Here is a 26,267-nt window from a genome sequence, read left to right as displayed (position 1 = left end):
AGACGCTGTTTCACCCTGGACTTGATGTCATCATCCTCGTCCCAAACACGCAGCTTGATACGGTCCGACGTGTTGTGGCACTCGCTGTAGAGGAGCAGGGAAGATTAACGGTTCAGTACCTTTATTAGACTGTTCATTAACAACTGACAATTTATGACTCAAATTTCACTGATATCGACACACATAGGAGGAGAGGGGAGAGAAAGGAGATGGAGGAGGAGGTGGTAAGAGGAGGAGGAGGGTAAAGAGGAGGAGGAGAAGAGGAGGAGGGTAAAGAGGAGGAGGAGGAGGGTAAAGAGGAGGAGGGTAAAGAGAAGGAGGAGAAGAGGACGAGGAGGGTAAAGAGGAGGAGGAGGGTAAAGAGGAGGAGGAGGGTAAAGAGGAGGACGAGGAGGGTAAAGAGGAGGAGGAGGAGGAGGGTAAAGAGGAGGAGGAGAAGAGGAGGAGGAGGGTAAAGAGGAGGAGGAGGAGGGTAAAGAGGAGGAGGAGAAGAGGAGGAGGAGGGTAAAGAGGAGGAGGAGGGTAAAGAGGAGGAGGAGAAGAGGAGGAGGAGGGTAAAGAGGAGGAGGAGGATAAAGAGGAGGAGGAGGGTAAAGAGGAGGAGGAGGGTAAAGAGGAGGAGGAGAAGAAGAGGAGGAGGAGAAGGGGAGGAGGAGGGTGAAGAGGAGGGTAAAGAGGGGGAGGAGAAGAGGAGGAGGAGAAGGGGAGGAGGAGGGTGAAGAGGAGGGTAAAGAGGAGGAGGAGGAGGGTAAAGAGGAGGAGGAAGGTAAAGAGGAGGAGGGAAGGGAGAATGTGAAGAGGAGGAGGGTAAAGAAGAGGAGGGTAAAGAGAGAAGGTATGAGAAGCCTTACAAGTTGAATTTCTCCTCCCAGACAGGATTGAGGTTTCCGTAGATGGTCTTGGTTCTCTTCTTAGTCTTCCCCACCTGAATGGTCACGTAGGGGTCACTGGAGCCAGTCCTGTCTTTAGCCTGGAGACCCTGAGCACTGACAACTAACACACACACACACACACACACACACACACACGTTATTTCACATTTGATGAAAAGGCAATGACAGACATAGACGTCCATGGCACAAACACACACAGAATGTGACCTCACCATGTGACCTCACCATGTGACTCACCGTTCAGCAAAACTACAGCAAATTATTGCTGGGCTGGCTGATGTTATAAACCCATTTCTCAACAATTGACTTAAAGTCCATGTACAATCCCACTGAATACTCTGTGTTTTGGTCATATGAATAAAATAACACTGAATACTCTGTGTTTTGGTCATATGAATAAAATAACACCGAATACTCTGTGTTTTGGTCATATGGATAAAATAACACCGAATACTCTGTGTTTTGGTCATATGGATAAAATAACACTGAATACTCTGTGTTTTGGTCATATGGATAAAATAACACCGAATACTCTGTGTTTTGGTCATATGGATAAAATAACAATGAATACTCTGTGTTTTGGTCATATGGATAAAATAACACCGAATACTCTGTGTTTTGGTCATATGGATAAAATAACACCGAATACTCTGTGTTTTGGTCATATGGATAAAATAACACCGAATACTCTGTGTTTTGGTCATATGGATAAAATAACACCGAATACTCTGTGTTTTGGTCATATGGATAAAATAACACCGAATACTCTGTGTTTTGGTCATATGGATAAAATAACACCGAATACTCTGTGTTTTGGTCATATGGATAAAATAACACCGAATACTCTGTGTTTTGGTCATATGGATAAAATAACACCGAATACTCTGTGTTTTGGTCATATGGATAAAATAAACATGATTAATAATCCTAGAAAAATACAAAATATTATATTCTATCTTCAATTCAGCATTCCATTGAAGAACATATAACCACAGAGATAGAATGATTCATGCACAAAGCCCCCCCCCCCCCCCCCCCCCCCCCTCCCAGAGTCCTTTGCTGTTGGCATCCCGGGAGGTAAGAGGAGCCACGCTGTGAGTGGAGAAACGCTTAAAGCCATGTTGATAAGGATGGGATAAATGCGTTGCTAACCCTTTCATTTAGACCTATAAACAAACAACATTTAGACCCATAAACAGACAACATTTAGACGATAAATAAACAAACCACAAAACAAAACATGATTTATTTCAGTAACCTGTCTAATCTGTGCAGTGATATCAAATCACTATGATGTTGTTAGTCACCCAGTCTTTAACAGATCTGTGATTTCCTCCCTATCTAAGACCAAGCAGTAGCAGGCTTTGCTCAGCAGGAGAACACAATAAACGGTCGCTATTTCAACTGTGGTAACTTCCCTGCAACTAAACTGAACAATCTATTACATTTGGTTGATCATCAGGCAGTTGGTTGAAAACCACTTGAAGGTCCAAAACACTGTAGATTGTAGAATAGTTGGGCGTTATTATGGGTACCAGTGAAGTCACTACAGGTGGTAAAGTCATGGGCTGTTACAATCGCTTACCCATTCAGAGACCTGGTTAAAAAGTGCTTTGCAATAATAATGTCATATCTACCAGCGACTACACCGTGTGACAGAGGCACCCACTACACTGTGTGACAGAGGCACCAACTACACCGTGTGACAGAGGCACCAACTACACCACCCACTACACCGTGTGACAGAGGCACTAACTACACCGTGTGACAGAGGCACCCACTACACCGTGTGACCAGAGGCACCGACTACACCGTGTGACAGAGGCACCCACTACACCGTGTGACCAGAGGCACCGACTACACCGTGTGACAGAGGCACCCATTACACGGTGTGACCAGAGGCACCGACTACACCGTGTGAAAGAGGCACCAACTACACCGTGTGACAGAGGCACCAACTACACCGTGTACCAGAGGCACCCACTACACGGTGTGACCAGAGGCACCGACTACACCGCGTGACAGAGGCACCGACTACACCGTGTGACAGAGGCACTAACTACACCGTGTGACAGAGGCACCCACTACACAGTGTGACAGAGGCACCCACTACACAGTGTGACAGAAGCACCCACTACACCACCCACTACACCGTGTGACAGAGGCACCCACTACACCGTGTGACCAGAGGCACCGACTACACCGTGTGACAGAGGCACCGACTACACCGTGTGACAGAGGCACCCACTACACCACCCACTACACTGTGTGACAGAGGCACCGACTACACCGTGTGACAGAGGCACCGACTACACCGTGTGACAGAGGCACCCATTACACGGTGTGACCAGAGGCACCGACTACACCGTGTGAAAGAGGCACCAACTACACCGTGTGACAGAGGCACTAACTACACTGTGTGACAGAGGCACCCACTACACCACCCACTACACCACCCACTACACCGTGTGACAGAGGCACCCACTACACTGTGTGACCAGAGGCACCAACTACACCATCCACTACACCACCCACTACACCGTGTGACAGAGGCACCCACTACACCATGTGACCAGAGGCACCAACTACACCATGTGACCAGAGGCACCAACTACACCGTGTGACAGAGGCACCCACTACACCGTGTGACAGAGGCACCCACTACACCACTCACTACACCACCCACTACACCGTGTGACAGAGGCACCCACTACACCACCCACTACACCACCCACTACACCGTGTGAAGGAGGCACCCACTACACCACCCACCACACCACCCACTACACCGTGTGACAGAGGCACCCACTACACTGTGTGACAGAGACACCCACTACACCACCCACTACACCACCCACTACACCGTGTGACAGAGGCACCTACTACACCACCCACTACACCATCCACTACACCGTATGACAGAGGCACCCACTACACCACCCACTACACCACCCACTACACCGTGTGACAGAGGCACCCACTACACCGTGTGACAGAGGCACCAACTACACCATGTGACCAGAGGCACCAACTACACCGTGTGACCAGAGGCACCAACTACACCGTGTGACAGAGGCACCCACTACACCATGTGACCAGAGGCACCAACTACACCGTGTGACAGAGGCACCCACTACACCACCCACTACACCACCCACTACACCACCCACTACACCGTGTGACAGAGGCACCCACTACACCATGTGACAGAGGCACCAACTACACCGTGTGACAGAGGCACCCACTACACCATCCACTACACCACCCACTACACCACCCACTACACCGTGTGACAGAGGCACCCACTACACCATGTGACAGAGGCACCCACTACACCACCCACTACACCGTGTGACAGAGGCACCCACTACACCACCCACTACACCACCCACTACACCGTGTGACAGAGGCACCCACTACACCACCCACCACACCACCCACTACACCGTGTGACAGAGGCACCCACTACACCACCCACTACACCGTGTGACAGAGGCACCAACTACACAGTGTGACAGAAGCACCCACTACACAGTGTGACAGAGGCACCCACTACACAGTGTGACAGAAGCACCCACTACACCACCCACTACACCGTGTGACAGAGGCACCCACTACACAGTGTGACAGAGGCACCAACTACACTGTCTCATCGCGCACAAGCGACTCCTGTGGCGGGCCGGGCGCAGTGCGCGCTAACCAAGGTTGCCAGGTGCACAGTGTTTTCTCCGACACATTGGTGCGGCTGGCTTCCGGGTTGGATGGCGCTGTGTTAAGAAGCAGTGCGGCTTGGTTGGGTTGTGTATCGGAGGACGCATGACTTTCAACCTTCATCTCTCCCGAACCCGTACGGGAGTTGTAGCGATGAGACAAGATAGTAGCTACTAAAAGCAATTGAGTACCACGAAATTGGGGAGAAAACGGGGTAAAAATAATAAAATAAAAACAAGAAAGTGAGATCTGGGCCATTTCAACAGAGGTGATCCTACTCACTGGTTAGGTGTGATGATCGTTCCCATGGAAATGCCACTGTCATGCCAGCCTGATGTCAGAGGTTTTCATGGTAACGCTAGTGGTCATGACGGCGTGATGAGACTGTTTTTTAAGGGAGAGCAACCCTTAAAGTGGTGGGTCACAGATGGTCACACTAATGATCAGGGTAGCACCATTGTAAGAATGGATAGCTGGAGCCGTCTGAGCGGTTGACTTCGGGAACCCTCAGGGTAGCATCATTGTAAGAATGGATAGCTGGAGCCGTCTGAGCGGTTGACTTCGGGAACCCTCAGGGTAACATCATTGTAAGAATGGATAGCTGGAGCCGTCTTAGCGGTTGACTTCGGGAACCCTCAGGGTAGCATCATTGTAAGAATGGTTAGCTGGAGCCGTCTGAGCGGTTGACTTCGGAACCCTCAGGGTAGCATCATTGTAAGAATGGATAGCTGGAGCCGTCTGAGCGGTTGACTTCGGAACCCTCAGGATAGCATCATTGTAAGAATGGATAGCTGGAGCCGTCTGAGCGGTTGACTTCGGGAACCCTCAGGGTAGCATCATTGTAAGAATGGATAGCTGGAGCCGTCTGAGCGGTTGACTTCGGAACCCTCAGGGTAGCATCATTGTAAGAATGGATAGCTGGAGCAGTCTGAGCGGTTGACTTCGGAACCCTCAGGGTAGCATCATTGTAAGAATGGATAGCTGGAGCCGTCTGAGCGGTTGACTTCGGGAACCCTCAGGGTAGCATCATTGTAAGAATGGATAGCTGGATTCTAGTTTCACTAAGCGGTGCTGTGAGGTGTGGTGTAGTACAGTGTTACAGTGTGGTTAGGGCTGTGGTGTAGTACAGTGTTACAGTGTGGTTAGGGCTGTGGTGTAGTACAATGTTACAGTGTGGTTAGGGCTGTGGTGTAGTACAGTGTTACAGTGTGGTTAGGGCTGTGGTGTAGTACAGTGTTACAGTGTGGTTAGGGATGTGGTGTAGTACAGTGCTACAGTGTGGTTAGGGCTGTGGTGTAGTACAGTGTTACAGTGTGGTTAGGGCTGTGGTGTAGTACAGTGTTACAGTGTGGTTAGGGATGTGGTGTAGTACAGTGCTACAGTGTGGTTAGGGCTGTGGTGTAGTACAGTGTTACAGTGTGGTTAGGGCTGTGGTGTAGTACAGTGTTACAGTGTGGTTAGGGCTGTGGTGTAGTACAGTGTTACAGTGTGGTTAGGGCTGTGGTGTAGTACAGTGTTACAGTGTGGTTAGGGCTGTGGTGTAGTACAGTGTTACAGTGTGGTTAGGGCTGTGGTGTAGTACAGTGTTACAGTGTGGTTAGGGCTGTGGTGGTCATGACATTTTGTCAGACGGTTATTGTCATGTAAGAGACTGCTGGTCTCACTGTATTTGACTGTTTGTTAACATAAACCTGTTTAGCACTTCCAGGTCTCCAGCTGTATTCAAGCCTCTGATGACACCTTTGGAACATCTACATTATAAAAAAGCCTAATCAATCAATTTAATATACACCATCTAAAGAAACACTAGAAAATGTATTTTATAAGAGAATATGAGTTGGCCAACTGCATGTTATCTGGCTATTGTTAAAAATAAATGGTAACCTTCATTTAACTAGGCAAGTCAGTTACTAAGAACAATTTCTTATTTACAATGACGGCCTACACCGGACAAACCCGGACGATGCTGGGCCAATTGTGCGCCGCCCTATGGGACTCCCAATTACAGCCTGGATTGTGATACAGCCTGGATTCGAACCAGGGTGTCTGTATTGACGCCTCTAGCAGTGAGATGCAGTGCCTTAGACCGCTGCGACACTCGGGAGCCCAGCAATGCTTCGTGCCCTTGGCTGTAGGCTTGTTCATTTACCTGACAATATATGCCTATTAAGTCCCATGCCATTATTTTATATTATAGTATTTTACAGTAAGAAGAATATAACTGAACTGAATAAAATAGAAAGGATATTTTTCCCATCCGGAGCGAGTGCACATATGAAGTGGCTACTGTATGTTGTAAAAGTGATCATTTGAAACAGGACCAGGTAACATGTTTCACAATGAAACATACACTGTATTTACAAAACTATGTGGACACCCCTTCAAATGAGTGGATTCTGCTAATTCAGCCACACCCGTTGCTGACAGGTGTATAAAATCGAGCACACAGCCATGCAATCTCCATAGACAAACATTGGCAGTAGAATGGCCTTACTGAAGAGCTGCTCAGTGACTTTCAACATAGCATCGTCAAAGGATGCCACCTTTCCAACAAGTCAGTTCGTCAAATTTCTGTCTTGCTAGAGCTGCTTGGTCAACTGTAAGTGCTGTTATTGTGAAGTGGGAACGTCTAGGAGCAACAACGGCTCTGCCGCAAAGTGGTAGGCCACACAAGCTCACAGAATGGGACTGTCGAGTGCCCGAAGCGTGTAGCACGTATAAATCATCTGTCCTCGGATGCAACACTCACTACAGAGTTCCCGAACTGCCTCTGGAAGCAACGTCAGCTTCATGAAATGGGTTTTAATGGCTGAGCACCCGAAGATCACCGTGCGCAATGCAAGCGTCGGCTGGAGTGGTGTAAAGCTCGCCGCCATTGGACTCTGGAGCAGTGGAAACATGTTCTCTGGAGTAATGCATCATGCTTCACCTTCTGGCAGTCCCAACGGACTAATCTGGGTTTGGCGGATGCCAGGAGAACGCTACCTGCCACAACGCATAGTGCAAACTGTAAAGTTTGGTGGAGGAGGAATAATGGTCTGGGGCAGTTTTTCATGGTTCGGGCTAGGCCCCTTAGTTCCTTCGAAAGGATATCTTAACGCTACAGCATACAATGACATTCTAGATGATTTTGTGCTTCCAACAATGTGGCAACAGTTTGGGGAAGGCTCTTTCCTGTTTCAGCATGACAATGCCCCCGTGCACAAAGCCAGGTCCATACAGAAATGGTTTGTCAAGATCGGTATAGAAGAACTTAACTGGCCTGCACAGAGCCCTGACCTCAACCTCATCGAACACTTTTGGGATGAATTGGAACGTTGACTGCGAGCCAGACCTAATCGCCCAACATCAGTGCCCGACCTCACTAATGCTCTTGTGGCTGAATGGAAGCGAGTCCCAACAGCAATGTTCCAACATCTAGTGGAAAGCCTTCCCAGAAGATCAGAGGATGTTGTAGCAGCAAAGGGGGGGACCAACTCCATATTAATGCCCATGATTTTGTAATGAGATGTTCAACGAGTAAGTGTCCACATACTTTTTGGTCATGTAATGTATTTCACTAAACTGTTGACAGCCCCTCTGCGCGTTCAAGAAAGGAGTAAAGAGAGAAGGAAACGCATGGTGGTGAGATATTCTGTATAGCTGAAGGTAATGAGTCACCCAATGAATTATGGGAAGAAAAAAAAAAATCTCTATTACTAGGCTATTCAAAATCTACGGAGCACCATAGGGGTCATGTTGAAGAAAAAAAAAACAGCCAAACTAATCCGTTCCCTGTGGGTTTTTTATCCATTCCCTCTGATTTGTAGGCTATCATGATGCTCCCACTTGACCAATAACATTTTGCAGCCGAAAATGTAATTGTATTTAGTTAATTATTTACAGACTTCCTGCCTAGGGATGAGAGTGCATCTTAGTTGCCCCATATTTGCAACTTGAGTGGTTTTTCACACCCATTACTATTATTTTCCTGTATGATTCGGAGGCATATGAAAACACTGACACTGGAAATACACTATTGAGTGATCAGCGCCATTTGATGCATGTCATTAACTAAATAGAATTACATTTAGACTGCAAAATGTTATCGGGCCAAGTGGGACTGTAATGGCAAAGGGAGATACCTAGTCAGTTATACAACAGAAAGGGGGATACCTAGTCAGTTGTACAACAGAAAGGAAAGGGGGATACCTAGTCAGTTGTACAACAGAAAGGAAAGGGGGATACCTAGTCAGTTGTACAACAGAAAGGAAAGGGGGATACCTAGTCAGTTGTACAACAGAAAGGGGGTTACCTAGTCAGTTGTACAACAGAAAGGGGGATACCTAGTCAGTTATACAACAGAAAGGAAAGGGGGATACCTAGTCAGTTGTACAACAGAAAGGAAAGGGGGATACCTAGTCAGTTGTACAACAGAAAGGGGGATACCTAGTCAGTTATACAACAGAAAGGGGGTTACCTAGTCAGTTGTACAACAGAAAGGGGGATACCTAGTCAGTTGTACAACAGAAAGGGGGATACCTAGTCAGTTGTACAACAGAAAGGGGGATACCTAGTCAGTTGTACAACAGAAAGGAAAGGGGGGATACCTAGTCAGTTGTACAACAGAAAGGGGGATGCCTAGTCAGTTGTACAACAGAAAGGGGGTTACCTAGTCAGTTGTACAACAGAAAGGGGGATACCTAGTCAGTTATACAACAGAAAGGAAAGGGGGACACCTAGTCAGTTGTACAACAGAAAGGAAAGGGGGATACCTAGTCAGTTGTATAACTGGAAGGAAAGGGGGATACCTAGTCAGTTGTACAACAGAAAGGGGGATACCTAGTCAGTTGTACAACAGAAAGGGGGTTACCTAGTCAGTTGTACAACAGAAAAGGAAAGGGAGATACCTAGTCAGTTGTACAACAGAAAGGGGGATACCTAGTCAGTTGTACAACAGAAAGGAAAGGGGGATACCTAGTCAGTTGAACAACAGAAAGGAAAGGGGGATACCTAGTCAGTTGTACAACAGAAAGGGGGATACCTAGTCAGTTGTACAACAGAAAGGAAAGGGGGATACCTAGTCAGTTGTACAACAGAAAAGGAAAGGGAGATACCTCGTCAGTTGTACAACAGAAAGGGGGGTACCTAGTCAGTTGTACAACAGAAAAGGAAAGGGGGATACCTAGTCAGTTATACAACAGAAAGGAAAGGGGGATACCTAGTCAGTTGTACAACTGAAAGGGGGATACCTAGTCAGTTGTACAACAGAAAGGGGGATACCTAGTCAGTTGTACAACAGAAAGGGGGATACCTAGTCAGTTATAAAACTGAATGCCTTCAACTGAAATGTGTCTACCGCATTTAACCCAACCCCTCTGAATCAGAGAGGTTTGGGGGGAGGGGGGGGCTGCCTTAATCAACATCCATGTCTTTGTCGCCTGGGGAGCAGTGGGTTAACTGCCTTGCTCAGGGGGAAGATCAACAGATTTTTACCATGTCAGCTCGGGGATTCGATCCAGCAACCTTTTGATTACTGGCCCAATGATCTAACGGTTACTGGCCAAATGATCTAACGGTTACTGGCCCAATGATCTAACGGTTACTGGCCCAATGATCTAACGGTTACTGGCCCAATGATCTAACGGTTACTGGCCCAATGATCTAACGGTTACTGGCCCAATGATCTAACGGTTACTGGCCCAATGATCTAACGGTTAGTGGCCCAATGATCTAACGGTTACTGGCCCAATGATCTAACGGTTAGTGGCCCAATGATCTAACGGTTACTGGCCCAATGATCTAACGGTTAGTGGCCCAATGATCTAACGGTTACTGGCCCAATGATCTAACGGTTAGTGGCCCAATGATCTAACGGTTACTGGCCCAATGATCTAACGGTTAGTGGCCCAATGATCTAACGGTTACTGGCCCAATGATCTAACGGTTAGTGGCCCAATGATCTAACGGTTACTGGCCCAATGATCTAACGGTTAGTGGCCCAATGATCTAACGGTTACTGGCCCAATGATCTAACGGTTACTGGCCCAATGATCTAACGGTTAGTGGCCCAATGATCTAACGGTTACTGGCCCAATGATCTAACGGTTAGTGGCCCAATGATCTAACGGTTACTGGCCCAATGATCTAACGGTTACTGGCCCAATGATCTAACGGTCGTCTACATAAGGAGGGAAGGAATCAAACATCTGAGGGGATGTCACTTCCTCCGAAGTTGGCTCCCCTGCCTGTTCGGGCGGTGCTCGGCGGTCGTCGTCGCCCGTCCTACTAGCCGCTACCGATCCCTTTTTCGTTTGTCTGTTGGTTTTGTCGTATTAGTTTCACCTGTGTGTATTCTGGTTTAATTAGCTTCCCTATATGTAGTAGTTTGACCCGCCCTTGTTTTGTGCGGGATTGTCTCTATGTTTCGTGTGTCCATGTTAGGTCGTGGTGGATTGTCTCTATGTTATGTGTGTTCATGTTAGGTAGTGGTGGATTGTCTCTATGTTATGTGTGTTCATGTTAGGTAGTGGTGTATTGTCTCTACGTTATGTGTGTTCATGTTAGGTAGTGGTGGATTGTCTCTATGTTATGTGTGTCCATGTTAGGTAGTGGTGTATTGTCTCTATGTTATGTGTGTCCATGTTAGGTAGTGGTGTATTGTCTCTATGTTACGTGTGTCCATGTTAGGTAGTGGTGGATTGTCTCTATGTTATGTGTGTGCATGTTAGGTAGTGGTGTATTGTCTCTATGTTACGTGTGTTCATGTTAGGTAGTGGTGTATTGTCTCTATGTTATGTGTGTGCATGTTAGGTCGTGGTGGATTGTCTTTTCTTTACTTGGCACCCTGTGGTTTTTGGGTTGTCTTGTATAGTGTCCTGCGCCATGTATTGTGTTGGGCTTATTATTTTGGTGTGCAAGAGTAAAGCACTTCAACTCAGTTACTCTCTCTCTCTCTCTGCGTCTGATTCCTGCACCCACCTAGTCCCGCGGGGATGGATAACAAGAAGTGGGAGCTAGCCTGGCTGTTTTCTTTTCTACACCGGGCCTACGTAAAAGTCAAATACAAATTCACTATAACTGTAGGCTAACCATATTTCTTATTAAATGTTACCTTTGTTTAACTAGGCAAGTCAGTTAAGAACTAATTCTTATTTTCAATGACGGCCTAGGAACAGTGGGTTAACTGCCCTGTCCAGGGGGCAGAACGACAGATTTGTACCTTGTCAGCTCAGGGATTCGATCCAGCAATTTTTTTGATTGCCCAATTGCCCAACACTCTAACCACTAGGCTACCTGCCGCCTGTAAGCCGCCCTGCACAATCAATGAACCAACAGCATCTCCTAGGGCTAAGTACTGTCCCAGACTCACGGATGTACATGTTGAAGTGTAGCATAAGGTAACCAGTCCATTCAGTATGCGTTATACTACAGTCCACACTCAAAGGCGATAACTCAAATGTGTTTAATTTTGGAGTATAGGCTAGACCAATTATGTTGCGAAGACATCTTAAATCAGTGTTGTTTTATATTTTTCTGCCATATGTAATATGTGGTGGGCTATGTATTGTATAACAGCACAATCACCATTTTAATTCAGCCAACAACAAACAGACAAAAAATGGGGGGGAGGGGCTTGGGCTCATAAGCCTATGTGTACTATGTATAAGCCCTAATATGGAAAGCGCTGTCCATTTCGTTGTGTTAGGCTTCGAACCAACATCTACAACGACCATGTTTTATGCTCAGTTTCAACCTGTTGTTGAACGTTCTTCAAATTGATCATAACAGTGAGGTGAGTTTTAAAAGCACAATAACGTTTTGATGATATGTGTTTGATGTGATTTTCGATAGCATTTATAATGATGTCAGAGTGGATAGAGGGACAATAGACCCAGGACCTCATTAGGACATGCGGTGTGGAAGAGTGTTGCACTGCGGTGTGGTAGAGTGTTGCAGTGCGGTGTGGTAGAGTGTTGCAGTGCGGTGTGGTAGAGTGTTGCAGTGCGGTGTGGTAGAGTGTTGCAGTGCGGTGTGGTAGAGTGTTGCAGTGCGGTGTGGTAGAGTGTTGCAGTGCGGTGTGGTAGAGTGTTGCAGCGCGGTGTGGTAGAGTGGTGCAGTGCGGTGTGGTAGAGTGTTGCAGTGCGGTGTGGTAGAGTGTTGCAGTGCGGTGTGGTAGAGTGTTGCAGCGCGGTGTGGTAGAGTGGTGCAGTGCGGTGTGGTAGAGTGTTGCAGTGCGGTGTGGTAGAGTGTTGCAGTGCGGTGTGGTAGAGTGCTGCAGTGCGGTGTGGTAGAGTGGTGCAGTGCGGTGTGGTAGAGTGTTGCAGTGAGGTGTGGTAGAGTGTTGCAGTGCGGTGTGGTAGAGTGTTGCAGTGCGGTGTGGTAGAGTGTTGCAGTGCGGTGTGGTAGAGTGTTGCAGTGCGGTGTGGAAGAGTGTTGCAGTGCGGTGTGGTAGAGTGTTGCAGTGCGGTGTGGTAGAGTGTTGCAGTGCGGTGTGGTAGAGTGTTGCAGTGCGGTGTGGTAGAGTGTTGCAGTGCGGTGTGGTAGAGTGTTGCAGTGCGGTGTGGTAGAGTGTGGCAGTGCGGTGTGGTAGAGTGTTGCAGTGCGGTGTGGTAGAGTGTTGCAGTGCGGTGTGGTAGAGTGTTGCAGTGCGGTGTGGTAGAGTGTTGCAGTGCGGTGTGGTAGAGTGTTGAGGTGTGGTAGAGTGTTGCAGTGCGGTGTGGTAGAGTGTTGCAGTGCGGTGTGGTAGAGTGGTGCAGTGCGGTGTGGTAGAGTGTTGCAGTGCGGTGTGGTAGAGTGTTGTGGTGTGGTAGAGTGTTGCGGTGCGGTGTGGTACAGTGTTGCAGTGCGGTGTGGTAGAGTGTTGTGGTGTGGTAGAGTGTTGCAGTGCGGTGTGGTACAGTGTTGCAGTGCGGTGTGGTAGAGTGCTGCGGTGTTTGTAGAGTGTTGCAGTGCGGTGTGGTAGAGTGTTGCCGTGCGGTGTGGTAGAGTGTTGCAGTGCGGTGTGGTAGAGTGTTGCGGTGTGGTAGAGTTTTGTGGTGTGGTAGAGTGTTGCGGTGCGGTGTGGTAGAGTGTTGCGGTGTGGTAGAGTTTTGTGGTGTGGTAGAGTGTTGCAGTGCAGTGTGGTAGAGTGTTGCGGTGTGGTAGAGTTTTGCGGTGTGGTAGAGTGTTGCGGTGTGGTAGAGTGTTGCGGTGTGGTAGAGTGTTGCGGTGTGGTAGAGTGTTGCGGTGTGGTAGAGTGTTGCAGTGCGATGTGGTAGAGTTTTGGGACAATAGACCCAGGACCTCATTAGGACATGCGGTGTGGAAGAGTGTTGCACTGCGGTGTGGTAGAGTGTTGCAGTGCGGTGTGGTAGAGTGTTGCAGTGCGGTGTGGTAGAGTGTTGCAGTGCGGTGTGGTAGAGTGTTGCAGTGCGGTGTGGTAGAGTGTTGCAGTGCGGTGTGGTAGAGTGTTGCAGCGCGGTGTGGTAGAGTGTTGCAGTGCGGTGTGGTAGAGTGTTGCAGTGTGGTGTGGTAGAGTGTTGCAGTGCGGTGTGGTAGAGTGTTGAGGTGTGGTAGAGTGTTGCAGTGCGGTGTGGTAGAGTGTTGCAGTGCGGTGTGGTAGAGTGTTGCAGTGCGGTGTGGTAGAGTGTTGAGGTGTGGTAGAGTGTTGCAGTGCGGTGTGGTAGAGTGTTGCAGTGCGGTGTGGTAGAGTGGTGCAGTGCGGTGTGGTAGAGTGTTGCAGTGCGGTGTGGTAGAGTGTTGTGGTGTGGTAGAGTGTTGCGGTGCGGTGTGGTACAGTGTTGCAGTGCGGTGTGGTAGAGTGTTGTGGTGTGGTAGAGTGTTGCAGTGCGGTGTGGTACAGTGTTGCAGTGCGGTGTGGTAGAGTGCTGCGGTGTTTGTAGAGTGTTGCAGTGCGGTGTGGTAGAGTGTTGCCGTGCGGTGTGGTAGAGTGTTGCGGTGCGGTAGAGTGTTGCAGTGCGGTGTGGTAGAGTGTTGCAGTGAGGTGTGGTAGAGTGTTGCAGTGCGGTGTGGTAGAGTGTTGCAGTGCGGTGTGGTAGAGTGTTGCAGTGCGGTGTGGAAGAGTGTTGCAGTGCGGTGTGGTAGAGTGTTGCAGTGCGGTGTGGTAGAGTGTTGCAGTGCGGTGTGGTAGAGTGTTGCAGTGCGGTGTGGTAGAGTGTTGCAGTGCGGTGTGGTAGAGTGTTGCAGTGCGGTGTGGTAGAGTGTGGCAGTGCGGTGTGGTAGAGTGTTGCAGTGCGGTGTGGTAGAGTGTTGCAGTGCGGTGTGGTAGAGTGTTGCAGTGCGGTGTGGTAGAGTGTTGAGGTGTGGTAGAGTGTTGCAGTGCGGTGTGGTAGAGTGTTGCAGTGCGGTGTGGTAGAGTGTTGCAGTGCGGTGTGGTAGAGTGTTGCAGTGCGGTGTGGTAGAGTGGTGCAGTGCGGTGTGGTAGAGTGTTGCAGTGCGGTGTGGTAGAGTGTTGTGGTGTGGTAGAGTGTTGCGGTGCGGTGTGGTACAGTGTTGCAGTGCGGTGTGGTAGAGTGTTGTGGTGCGGTGTGGTAGAGTGTTGCAGTGCGGTGTGGTAGAGTGTTGCAGTGCGGTGTGGTAGAGTGTTGCAGTGCGGTGTGGTAGAGTGTGGCAGTGCGGTGTGGTAGAGTGTTGCAGTGCGGTGTGGTAGAGTGTTGCAGTGCGGTGTGGTAGAGTGTTGCAGTGCGGTGTGGTAGAGTGTTGCAGTGCGGTGTGGTAGAGTGTTGAGGTGTGGTAGAGTGTTGCAGTGCGGTGTGGTAGAGTGTTGCAGTGCGGTGTGGTAGAGTGGTGCAGTGCGGTGTGGTAGAGTGTTGCAGTGCGGTGTGGTAGAGTGTTGTGGTGTGGTAGAGTGTTGCGGTGCGGTGTGGTACAGTGTTGCAGTGCGGTGTGGTAGAGTGTTGTGGTGTGGTAGAGTGTTGCAGTGCGGTGTGGTACAGTGTTGCAGTGCGGTGTGGTAGAGTGCTGCGGTGTTTGTAGAGTGTTGCAGTGCGGTGTGGTAGAGTGTTGCTGTGCGGTGTGGTAGAGTGTTGCAGTGCGGTGTGGTAGAGTGTTGCGGTGTGGTAGAGTTTTGTGGTGTGGTAGAGTGTTGCGGTGCGGTGTGGTAGAGTGTTGCGGTGTGGTAGAGTTTTGTGGTGTGGTAGAGTGTTGCGGTGTGGTAGAGTGTTGCGGTGTGGTAGAGTGTTGCGGTGTGGTAGAGTGTTGCGGTGTGGTAGAGTGTTGCAGTGCGATGTGGTAGAGTTTTGGGACAATAGACCCAGGACCTCATTAGGACATGCGGTGTGGAAGAGTGTTGCACTGCGGTGTGGTAGAGTGTTGCAGTGCGGTGTGGTAGAGTGTTGCAGTGCGGTGTGGTAGAGTGTTGCAGTGCGGTGTGGTAGAGTGTTGCAGCGCGGTGTGGTAGAGTGGTGCAGTGCGGTGTGGTAGAGTGTTGCAGTGCGGTGTGGTAGAGTGTTGCAGTGCGGTGTGGTAGAGTGTTGCAGTGCGGTGTGGTAGAGTGTTGTGGTGTGGTAGAGTGTTGCGGTGCGGTGTGGTACAGTGTTGCAGTGCGGTGTGGTAGAGTGTTGTGGTGTGGTAGAGTGTTGCAGTGCGGTGTGGTACAGTGTTGCAGTGCGGTGTGGTAGAGTGCTGCGGTGTTTGTAGAGTGTTGCAGTGCGGTGTGGTAGAGTGTTGCCGTGCGGTGTGGTAGAGTGTTGCGGTGCGGTAGAGTGTTGCAGTGCGGTGTGGTAGAGTGTTGCAGAGAGGTGTGGTAGAGTGTTGCAGTGCGGTGTGGTAGAGTGTTGCAGTGCGGTGTGGTAGAGTGTTGCAGTGCGGTGTGGTAGAGTGTTGCAGTGCGGTGTGGAAGAGTGTTGCAGTGCGGTGTGGTAGAGTGTTGCAGTGCGGTGTGGTAGAGTGTTGCAGTGCGGTGTGGTAGAGTGTTGCAGTGCGGTGTGGTAGAGTGTTGCAGTGCGGTGTGGTAGAGTGTTGCAGTGCGGTGTGGTAGAGTGTGGCAGTGCGGTGTGGTAGAGTGTTGCAGTGCGGTGTGGTAGAGTGTTGCAGTGCGGTGTGGTAGAGTGTTGCAGTGCGGTGTGGTAGAGTGTTGCAGTGCGGTGTGGTAGAGTGTTGCAGTGCGGTGTGGTAGAGTGTTGAGGTGTGGTAGAGTGTTGCAGTGCGGTGTGGTAGAGTGTTGCAGTGCGGTGTGGTAGAGTGTTGCAGTGCGGTGTGGTAGAGTGTTGCAGTGCGGTGTGGTAGAGTGGTGCAGTGCGGTGTGGTAGAGTGTTGCAGTGCGGTGTGGTAGAGTGTTGTGGTGTGGTAGAGTGTTGCGGTGCGGTGTGGTACAGTGTTGCAGTGCGGTGTGGTAGAGTGTTGTGGTGTGGTAGAGTGTTGCAGTGCGGTGTGGTACAGTGTTGCAGTGCGGTGTGGTAGAGTGCTGCGGTGTTTGTAGAGTGTTGCAGTGCGGTGTGGTAGAGTGTTGCCGTGCGGTGTGGTAGAGTGTTGCAGTGCGGTGTGGTAGAGTGTTGCGGTGTGGTAGAGTTTTGTGGTGTGGTAGAGTGTTGCGGTGCGGTGTGGTAGAGTGTTGCGGTGTGGTAGAGTTTTGTGGTGTGGTAGAGTGTTGCAGTGCAGTGTGGTAGAGTGTTGCGGTGTGGTAGAGTTTTGCGGTGTGGTAGAGTGTTGCGGTGTGGTAGAGTGTTGCGGTGTGGTAGAGTGTTGCGGTGTGGTAGAGTGTTGCGGTGTGGTAGAGTGTTGCAGTGCGGTGTGGTAGAGTTTTGGGACAATAGACCCAGGACCTCATTAGGACATGCGGTGTGGAAGAGTGTTGCACTGCGGTGTGGTAGAGTGTTGCAGTGCGGTGTGGTAGAGTGTTGCAGTGCGGTGTGGTAGAGTGTTGCAGTGCGGTGTGGTAGAGTGTTGCAGCGCGGTGTGGTAGAGTGGTGCAGTGCGGTGTGGTAGAGTGTTGCAGTGCGGTGTGGTAGAGTGTTGCAGTGCGGTGTGGTAGAGTGTTGCAGCGCGGTGTGGTAGAGTGTTGCAGTGCGGTGTGGTAGAGTGTTGCAGTGTGGTGTGGTAGAGTGTTGCAGTGCGGTGTGGTAGAGTGTTGCAGTGCGGTGTGGTAGAGTGTTGAGGTGTGGTAGAGTGTTGCAGTGCGGTGTGGTAGAGTGTTGCAGTGCGGTGTGGTAGAGTGTTGAGGTGTGGTAGAGTGTTGCAGTGCGGTGTGGTAGAGTGTTTCAGTGCGGTGTGGTAGAGTGGTGCAGTGCGGTGTGGTAGAGTGTTGCAGTGCGGTGTGGTAGAGTGTTGTGGTGTGGTAGAGTGTTGCGGTGCGGTGTGGTACAGTGTTGCAGTGCGGTGTGGTAGAGTGTTGTGGTGTGGTAGAGTGTTGCAGTGCGGTGTGGTACAGTGTTGCAGTGCGGTGTGGTAGAGTGCTGCGGTGTTTGTAGAGTGTTGCAGTGCGGTGTGGTAGAGTGTTGCCGTGCGGTGTGGTAGAGTGTTGCGGTGCGGTAGAGTGTTGCAGTGCGGTGTGGTAGAGTGTTGCGGTGTGGTAGAGTTTTGTGGTGTGGTAGAGTGTTGCGGTGCGGTGTGGTAGAGTGTTGCGGTGTGGTAGAGTTTTGCGGTGTGGTAGAGTGTTGCGGTGTGGTAAAGTGTTGCGGTGTGGTAGAGTGTTGCGGTGTGGTGTGGTAGAGTTTTGCGGTGCGGTGTGGTAGAGTGTTGCGGTGTGGTACAGTGTTGCAGTGCGGGGTGGTAGAGTGTTGCGGTGTGGTAGAGTGTTGCGGTGTGGTGTGGTACAGTGTTGCAGTGCGGTGTGGTAGAGTGTTGCGGTGTGGTACAGTGTTGCAGTGCGGTGTGGTAGAGTGTTGTGGTGTGGTAGAGTGTTGCAGTGCGGTGTGGTACAGTGTTGCAGTGCGGTGTGGTAGAGTGCTGCGGTGTTTGTAGAGTGTTGCAGTGCTGTGTGGTAGAGTGTTGCGGTGCGGTGTGGTAGAGTGTTGCGGTGCGGTAGAGTGTTGCAGTGCGGTGTGGTAGAGTGTTGCGGTGTGGTAGAGTTTTGTGGTGTGGTAGAGTGTTGCGGTGCGGTGTGGTAGAGTGTTGCGGTGTGGTAGAGTTTTGTGGTGTGGTAGAGTGTTGCAGTGCAGTGTGGTAGAGTGTTGCGGTGTGGTAGAGTTTTGCGGTGTGGTAGAGTGTTGCGGTGTGGTAGAGTGTTGCGGTGTGGTAGAGTGTTGCGGTGTGGTAGAGTGTTGCGGTGTGGTAGAGTGTTGCAGTGCGGTGTGGTAGAGTGTTGCGGTGTGGTACAGTGTTGCAGTGCGGGGTGGTAGAGTGTTGCGGTGTGGTAGAGTGTTGCGGTGTGGTGTGGTACAGTGTTGCAGTGCGGTGTGGTAGAGTGTTGCGGTGTGGTAGAGTTTTGTGGTGTGGTAGAGTGTTGCGGTGCGGTGTGGTAGTGTGTTGCGGTGTGGTAGAGTTTTGTGGTGTGGTAGAGTGTTGCAGTGCAGTGTGGTAGAGTGTTGCGGTGTGGTAGAGTTTTGCGGTGTGGTAGAGTGTTGCGGTGTGGTAGAGTGTTGCGGTGTGGTAGAGTGTTGCGGTGTGGTAGAGTGTTGCGGTGTGGTAGAGTGTTGCAGTGCGGTGTGGTAGAGTGTTGCGGTGTGGTAGAGTGTTGCAGTGCGGTGTGGTAGAGTGTTGCAGTGCGGTGTGGTAGAGTGGTGCAGTGCGGTGTGGTAGAGTGTTGCAGTGCGGTGTGGTAGAGTGGTGCAGTGCGGTGTGGTAGAGTGTTGCAGTGCGGTGTGGTAGAGTGTTGTGGTGTGGTAGAGTGTTGCGGTGCGGTGTGGTACAGTGTTGCAGTGCGGTGTGGTAGAGTGTTGTGGTGTGGTAGAGTGTTGCAGTGCGGTGTGGTACAGTGTTGCAGTGCGGTGTGGTAGAGTGCTGCGGTGTTTGTAGAGTGTTGCAGTGCGGTGTGGTAGAGTGTTGCCGTGCGGTGTGGTAGAGTGTTGCGGTGCGGTAGAGTGTTGCAGTGCGGTGTGGTAGAGTGTTGCGGTGTGGTAGAGTTTTGTGGTGTGGTAGAGTGTTGCGGTGCGGTGTGGTAGAGTGTTGCGGTGTGGTAGAGTGTTGCGGTGTGGTAGAGTGTTGCGGTGTGGTAGAGTGTTGCGGTGTGGTAGAGTGTTGCGGTGTGGTAGAGTGTTGCAGTGCGGTGTGGTAGAGTTTTGCGGTGCGGTGTGGTAGAGTGTTGCGGTGTGGTACAGTGTTGCAGTGCGGGGTGGTAGAGTGTTGCGGTGTGGTAGAGTGTTGCGGTGTGGTGTGGTAGAGTGTTGCGGTGTGGTAGAGTTTTGTGGTGTGGTAGAGTGTTGCGGTGTGGTAGAGTGTTGCGGTGTGGTAGAGTTTTGTGGTGTGGTAGAGTTTTGCGGTGTGGTAGAGTGTTGCGGTGTGGTAGAGTGTTGCAGTGCAGTGTGGTAGAGTGTTGCGGTGCGGTAGAGTGTTGCAGTGCGGTGTGGTAGAGTGTTGCGGTGTGGTAGAGTTTTGTGGTGTGGTAGAGTGTTGCGGTGCGGTGTGGTAGAGTGTTGCGGTGTGGTAGAGTTTTGTGGTGTGGTAGAGTTTTGCGGTGTGGTAGAGTGTTGCGGTGTGGTAGAGTGTTGCAGTGCGGTGTGGTAGAGTGTTGCGGTGCGGTAGAGTGTTGCAGTGCGGTGTGGTAGAGTGTTGCGGTGTGGTAGAGTTTTGTGGTGTGGTAGAGTGTTGCGGTGCGGTGTGGTAGAGTGTTGCGGTGTGGTAGAGTTTTGTGGTGTGGTAGAGTGTTGCGGTGTGGTAGAGTGTTGCGGTGTGGTACAGTGTTGCAGTGCGGTGTGGTAGAGTGTTGTGGTGTGGTAGAGTGTTGCAGTGCGGTGTGGTACAGTGTTGCAGTGCGGTGTGGTAGAGTGCTGCGGTGTTTGTAGAGTGTTGCAGTGCGGTGTGGTAGAGTGTTGCGGTGCGGTGTGGTAGAGTGTTGCGGTGCGGTAGAGTGTTGCAGTGCGGTGTGGTAGAGTGTTGCGGTGTGGTAGAGTTTTGTGGTGTGGTAGAGTGTTGCGGTGCGGTGTGGTAGAGTGTTGCGGTGTGGTAGAGTTTTGTGGTGTGGTAGAGTTTTGCGGTGTGGTAGAGTGTTGCGGTGTGGTAGAGTGTTGCAGTGCGGTGTGGTAGAGTGTTGCGGTGCGGTAGAGTGTTGCAGTGCGGTGTGGTAGAGTGTTGCGGTGTGGTAGAGTTTTGTGGTGTGGTAGAGTGTTGTGGTGCGGTGTGGTAGAGTGTTGCGGTGTGGTAGAGTTTTGTGGTGTGGTAGAGTGTTGCGGTGTGGTAGAGTGTTACGGTGTGGTACAGTGTTGCAGTGCGGGGTGGTAGAGTGTTGCGGTGTGGTAGAGTGTTGCGGTGTGGTGTGGTACAGTGTTGCAGTGCGGTGTGGTAGAGTGTTGCGGTGTGGTACAGTGTTGCAGTGCGGTGTGGTAGAGTGTTGCGGTGTGGTAGAGTGTTGTGGTGTGGTAGAGTGTTGTGGTGTGGTGTGGTAGAGTGTTGCAGTGTGGTGTAGTACAGTACATACCTGTGATGGTGATCTTGGCAGACCACTTGGAGGTTCCGTCTAACACACTCTGTTTTATGGTCTTCATCTGCTGAGCATGGAGCAGCTTAGTGACAGCAAACACAGCCCTGATCTCGTCAAAGATCTCTGGCTTGTTCCTCTCCCTGATCTTCATCCTGTCCTTCATAGCTGTGATGATGTGCTGGGTCCGGTCCTCTGATCCCGTCTTAGAGCTTTTCTCAGCCGCCCCTGGAGAGAGGGAAGGAGAAAGGGAAGGAGAAGGGGAGGAGAGAGGGAAGGAGAAAGGGGAGGAGAGAGGGGAGGAAAAAGGGGGAAAATTAAAAAAATAAATAAATAAATAGTTCTAATAAATGCAACAGTTGGACAATATAATACTAATAATAATAAGGATACTACTACTATTACTACTACTACTACTACTACTACTACTACTACTACTATTACTACTACTACTACTACTACTACTACTACTACTACTACTACTACTACTACCACTACTACTACTACTACTATTACTACTACTACTACTACTACTACTACTACCACTACTACTACTACTACTACTACTACTACTACTACTACTACTAATAATAATAATAATAATAATAATAACAATACTAATAATAATAATAATATACTGATAATAACAACAATAATAATAACAATAATCATCATCATCATAATAATAATAATCTATGCCATTTAGCAGACGCTTTTATCCAACGCGATTTACAATGGATGAAGATACTTCAAACATTTAAAATTGTTATAATCCATTCAGCACTTAAAACATTTTACTCGCACAACAAATAATTAATGGTTGTCAAACATCTTTATCTTCATTGAATGCACTCATATATACATGTTCTTATTGTATACAGTATTTATGAAATATTTTGTGTTAAAATAAAATAAAGAAAAGTGCTCATTTGCCTCTTCTGCATAAATTCACCAGGTGTATTTGCATATATTAGGACATTAACATATAGGGGTGGAACAAGGCTGCAAGGGCTTAATCAGTCTTCCCTACCTGCCCTCACCTGCTCTGTCTACCCTACCTGCCCTCACCTGCTCTGTCTACCATACCTTCCCTGTCTACCCTACCTGCCTTCACCTGCCCTGTCTACCCTACCTGCCCTCACCTTCTCTGTCCACCCTACCTGCCCTGTCTACCCTACCTGCTCTGTTTACCCTACCTGCCCACCCTACCTGCCCTCACCTGCTCTGTCTACCGTACCTGCCCTCACCTGCTCTGTCTATCCTACCTGCCCTCACCTGCCCTGTCTACCCTACCTGCCCTCGCCTTCTCTGTCTACCCTACCTGCCCTGTCTACCCTACCTGCTCTGTTTACCCTACCTGCCCACCCTACCTGCCCTCACCTGCTCTGTCTACCGTACCTGCCCTCACCTGCTCTGTCTATCCTACCTGCCCTCACCTGCCCTGTCTACCCTACCTGCCCTCGCCTGCTCTGTCTACCCTACCTGCCCTCACCTGCTCTGTCTATCCTACCTGCCCTCACCTGCTCTGTCTATCCTACCTGCCCTCACCTGCTCTGTCTACCCTACCTGCCCTCACCTGCTCTGTCTATCCTACCTGCCCTCACCTGCCCTGTCTACCCTACCTGCCCTCACCTGCTCTGTCTATCCTCCCTGCCCTGTCTACCCTACCTGCCCTCACCTGCTTTGTCTATCCTACCTGCCCTCACCTGCTCTGTCTATCCTAACTGCCCTGTCTACCCTACCTGCCCTCACCTGCTCTGTCTATCCTACCTGCCCTCACCTGCTCTGTCTATCCTACCTGCCCTCACATGCTCTGTCTATCCTACCTGCACTCACCTGCTCTGTCTACCCTACCTGCCCTGTCTACCCTACCTGCTATGTCTACCCTACCTGCCCTCACCAGCTCTGTCTACCCTACCTGCCCTCACCTGCTCTGTCTACCCTACCTGCCCTCACCTGCTCTGTCTATCCTACCTGCACTCACCTGCTCTGTCTACCCTACCTGCCCTCACCTGCTCTGTCTATTCTACCTGCTCTGTCTACCCTACCTGCCCTCACCTGCTCTGTCTACCCTACCTGCCCTCACCTGCTCTGTCTATTCTACCTGCTCTGTCTCACCTGCTCTGTCTATTCTACCTGCCCTCACCTGCTCTGTCTATCCTACCTGCACCCACCTGCTCTGTCTACCCTACCTGCCCTCACCTGCTCTGTCTACCCTACCTGCCCTCACCTGCTCTGTCTATTCTACCTGCTCTGTCTCACCTGCTCTGTCTATTCTACCTGCCCTCACCTGCTCTGTCTATCCTACCTGCACCCACCTGCTCTGTCTATCCTACCTGCCCTCACCTGCTCTGTCTACCCTACCTGCACTCACCTGCTCTGTCTACCCTACCTGCCCTGTCTACCCTACCTGCTATGTCTACCCTACCTGCCCTCACCTGCTATGTCTACCCTACCTGCCCTCACCAGCTCTGTCTACCCTACCTGCCCTCACCTGCTCTGTCTACCCTACCTGCCCTCACCTGCTCTGTCTACCCTACCTGCCCTGTCTAACCTACCTGCCCTCACCTGCTCTGTCTATTCTACCTGCTCTGTCTCACCTGCTCTGTCTATTCTACCTGCCCTCACCTGCTCTGTCTATCCTACCTGCACCCACCTGCTCTGTCTATCCTACCTGCCCTCACCTGCTCTGTCTACCCTACCTGCGCCCACCTGCTCTGTCTACCCTACCTGCCCTCACCTGCTCTGTCTATTCTACCTGCTCTGTCTACCCTACCTGTTGTTGTCACGTTCTGTTGCATAATTCAACAAGTAGCAGGCTCGGCTCTAGATTACACTCATCTAAACAGACTTTACATTGTTACAGAAATCAGACAAAATATCACTATAATCCCAGTGTTCATTTTCAGAAGTTGTTTTCATTTCAGTGCATCACATTTGTAAACTTTTCAACTGTATTAAACTTGAAACTTTTAAAAATTCCACAAAAAATGAACACCCATCAAAATGAAGTTATATTTCTTGTCTTTCTCGTGATGTAAGTGTTGAGACGGTGTGTTAAATCCCAGACGAAGCTTCAGCGTTCTTATAGATTCAACGGAAAGACAACGTGTTCCATTGAGCCCATTACAGCTATCACCAGGGTGTGTTTGACAGGTCATTACAAATACATCCGCAGTCGTAGCGTTTAACGGGGGGAAAACGACGGGCGCAAGCGAGAGTATGAAAGAGTCGCACGAGTAAAATGAAAGCAATGAATCCAGAGAGATTTAATAATCAATCCAGAGAGATTTAATAATCAATCCAGAGAGATTTAACAATCAATCCAGAGAGATTTAATAATCAAACCAGAGAGATTTAATAATCAATCCAGAGAGATTTAATAATCAATCCAGAGAGATTTAATAATCAATCCAGAGAGATTTAACAATCAATCCAGAGAGATTTAATAATCAAACCAGAGAGATTTAATAATCAATCCAGAGAGATTTAATAATCAATCCAGAGAGATTTAATAATCAAACCAGAGAGATTTAATAATCAATCCAGAGAGATTTAATAATCAATCCAGAGAGATTTAATAATCAATCCAGAGAGATTTAATAATCAATCCAGAGAGATTTAATAATCAATCCAGAGAGATTTAATAATCAAACCAGAGAGATTTAACAATCAATCCAGAGAGATTTAATAATCAAACCAGAGAGATTTAATAATCAATCCAGAGAGATTTAATAATCAATCCAGAGAGATTTAATAATCAATCCAGAGAGATTTAATAATCAATCCAGAGAGATTTAATAATCAATCCAGAGAGATTTAATAATCAATCCAGAGAGATTTAACAATCAATCCAGAGAGATTTAACAATCAATCCAGAGAGATTTAACAATCAATCCAGAGAGATTTGATTGATTTAACAATCAAGCCAGAGAGATTTGATTGATTTAACAATCAAGCCAGAGAGATTTGATTGATTTAACAATCAAGCCAGAGAGATTTAACAATCAAGCCAGAGAGATTTAACAATCAAGCCAGAGAGATTTGATTGATTTAACAATCAATCCAGAGAGATTTAAGTGACACCCCTCAAACACAGGAAATAGATATCTGAAAAAGACAGATCCTCAGGTGGGAGGGGCACGTTGCGAGTTACACAAGAAAAGGTACAATTGAACGTCCTCAGCATTTCAACCCCCTCTTTCCTTCCATTTTTACTAGCCCTTATCTTCTCTACTCACTCTGCAGACAGTCAGCGTTGAGCAGCTCCTGGCACTTCTCGTGAACTTTGACCCCACACTCAGCACACCTCATGCCCTGGCGGGCGATGCCCCAAAGCAGTCCCTCACACTCATAGCAGTAGGTGGGTGTGGAGGCGGTCCACACCTGGAAGGCATGGGGCGTGGTGCAGGAGATGGGGTAGATCAGAGCCTGCAGGGTTTTCTTATACACGTGGTTCTTCTGTAGGAGAAGAGAGAGGGAGGGGAAGACAGAGATAGATAGAGGGACAGAGAGAAAGATAGATAGGAAGAGGGAGAGAGGAGCAGAGAGAGGGATAGAGAGAGAGATAGATAGGAAGAGGGAGAGAAGAGGAGAGAGAGGGAGAGAGGAGGAGAGATAGATAGAGGGACAGAGAGAAAGATAGATAGGAAGAGGGAGAGAGGAGGAGAGATAGAGAGAGAGAGATAGATAGGAAGAGGGAGAGAAGAGGAGAGGAGAGAGAGGGAGAGAGGAGGAGAGATAGATAGAGGGACAGAGAGAAAGATAGATAGGAAGAGAGGAGGAGAGAGGTAGAGGGAGAGAGGAGGAGAGATAGAGGGACAGAGAGAAAGATGGATAGGAAGAGGGAGAGAGGGGGTAAGAAGTAGAGAAGAACAGAAAAAATATCAAGATTGAAAGGGAGGGGAAGAGATAGGGAGAGAAAGAGAGAGGGTAACAGACAATGTTTAGTCAGGTGCAGTGGGTAGTGCAGAGCAGAGTTGAGGTGTACACAGAACCGTAGGCTGAGGTATAAACACTCACAGGGGAACTCAACCTTATGTTTGTTTGTTTGGTTACAACTGGAACGTTACAAAATATATGAGTCACCATCAGCCATCATTTCTTCTCAGAATGTGACAGGGATATGGGGTCAGGGAGAGAGGTAGGGAGAGGGAGCGAGGCACGGATAG

The 26,267-nt window shown here is 49.5% G+C and overlaps 1 protein-coding gene across 2 annotated transcripts in view; it reads right to left on the bottom strand.

The window, feature by feature from the left end:
* The window catches only part of LOC110536437 (protein unc-13 homolog B), a 135,044-nt gene that overhangs the window by 58,942 nt on the left and 49,835 nt on the right, over positions 1-26,267 (bottom strand). For both annotated transcript variants that reach the window (XM_090191219.1, XM_090191220.1), the window contains 4 exons: positions 25,338-25,557; positions 21,097-21,324; positions 852-993; positions 1-84 (listed from right to left, as the gene is read on the bottom strand). The exon at positions 1-84 is cut by the window's left edge and continues 86 nt beyond it. In XM_090191219.1, coding sequence (XP_090047345.1) covers positions 1-84; positions 852-993; positions 21,097-21,324; positions 25,338-25,557 — 674 coding nt within the window. The remainder of the gene's footprint in view (positions 85-851; positions 994-21,096; positions 21,325-25,337; positions 25,558-26,267) is intronic.

The sequence above is a fragment of the Oncorhynchus mykiss genome, chromosome 11, assembly GCF_057628025.1.
Source record: "Oncorhynchus mykiss isolate SJ-2025 chromosome 11, ASM5762802v1, whole genome shotgun sequence".
Classification (NCBI taxonomy): domain Eukaryota; kingdom Metazoa; phylum Chordata; class Actinopteri; order Salmoniformes; family Salmonidae; genus Oncorhynchus; species Oncorhynchus mykiss.
This window is presented reverse-complemented; position numbering and strand designations above follow the sequence as displayed.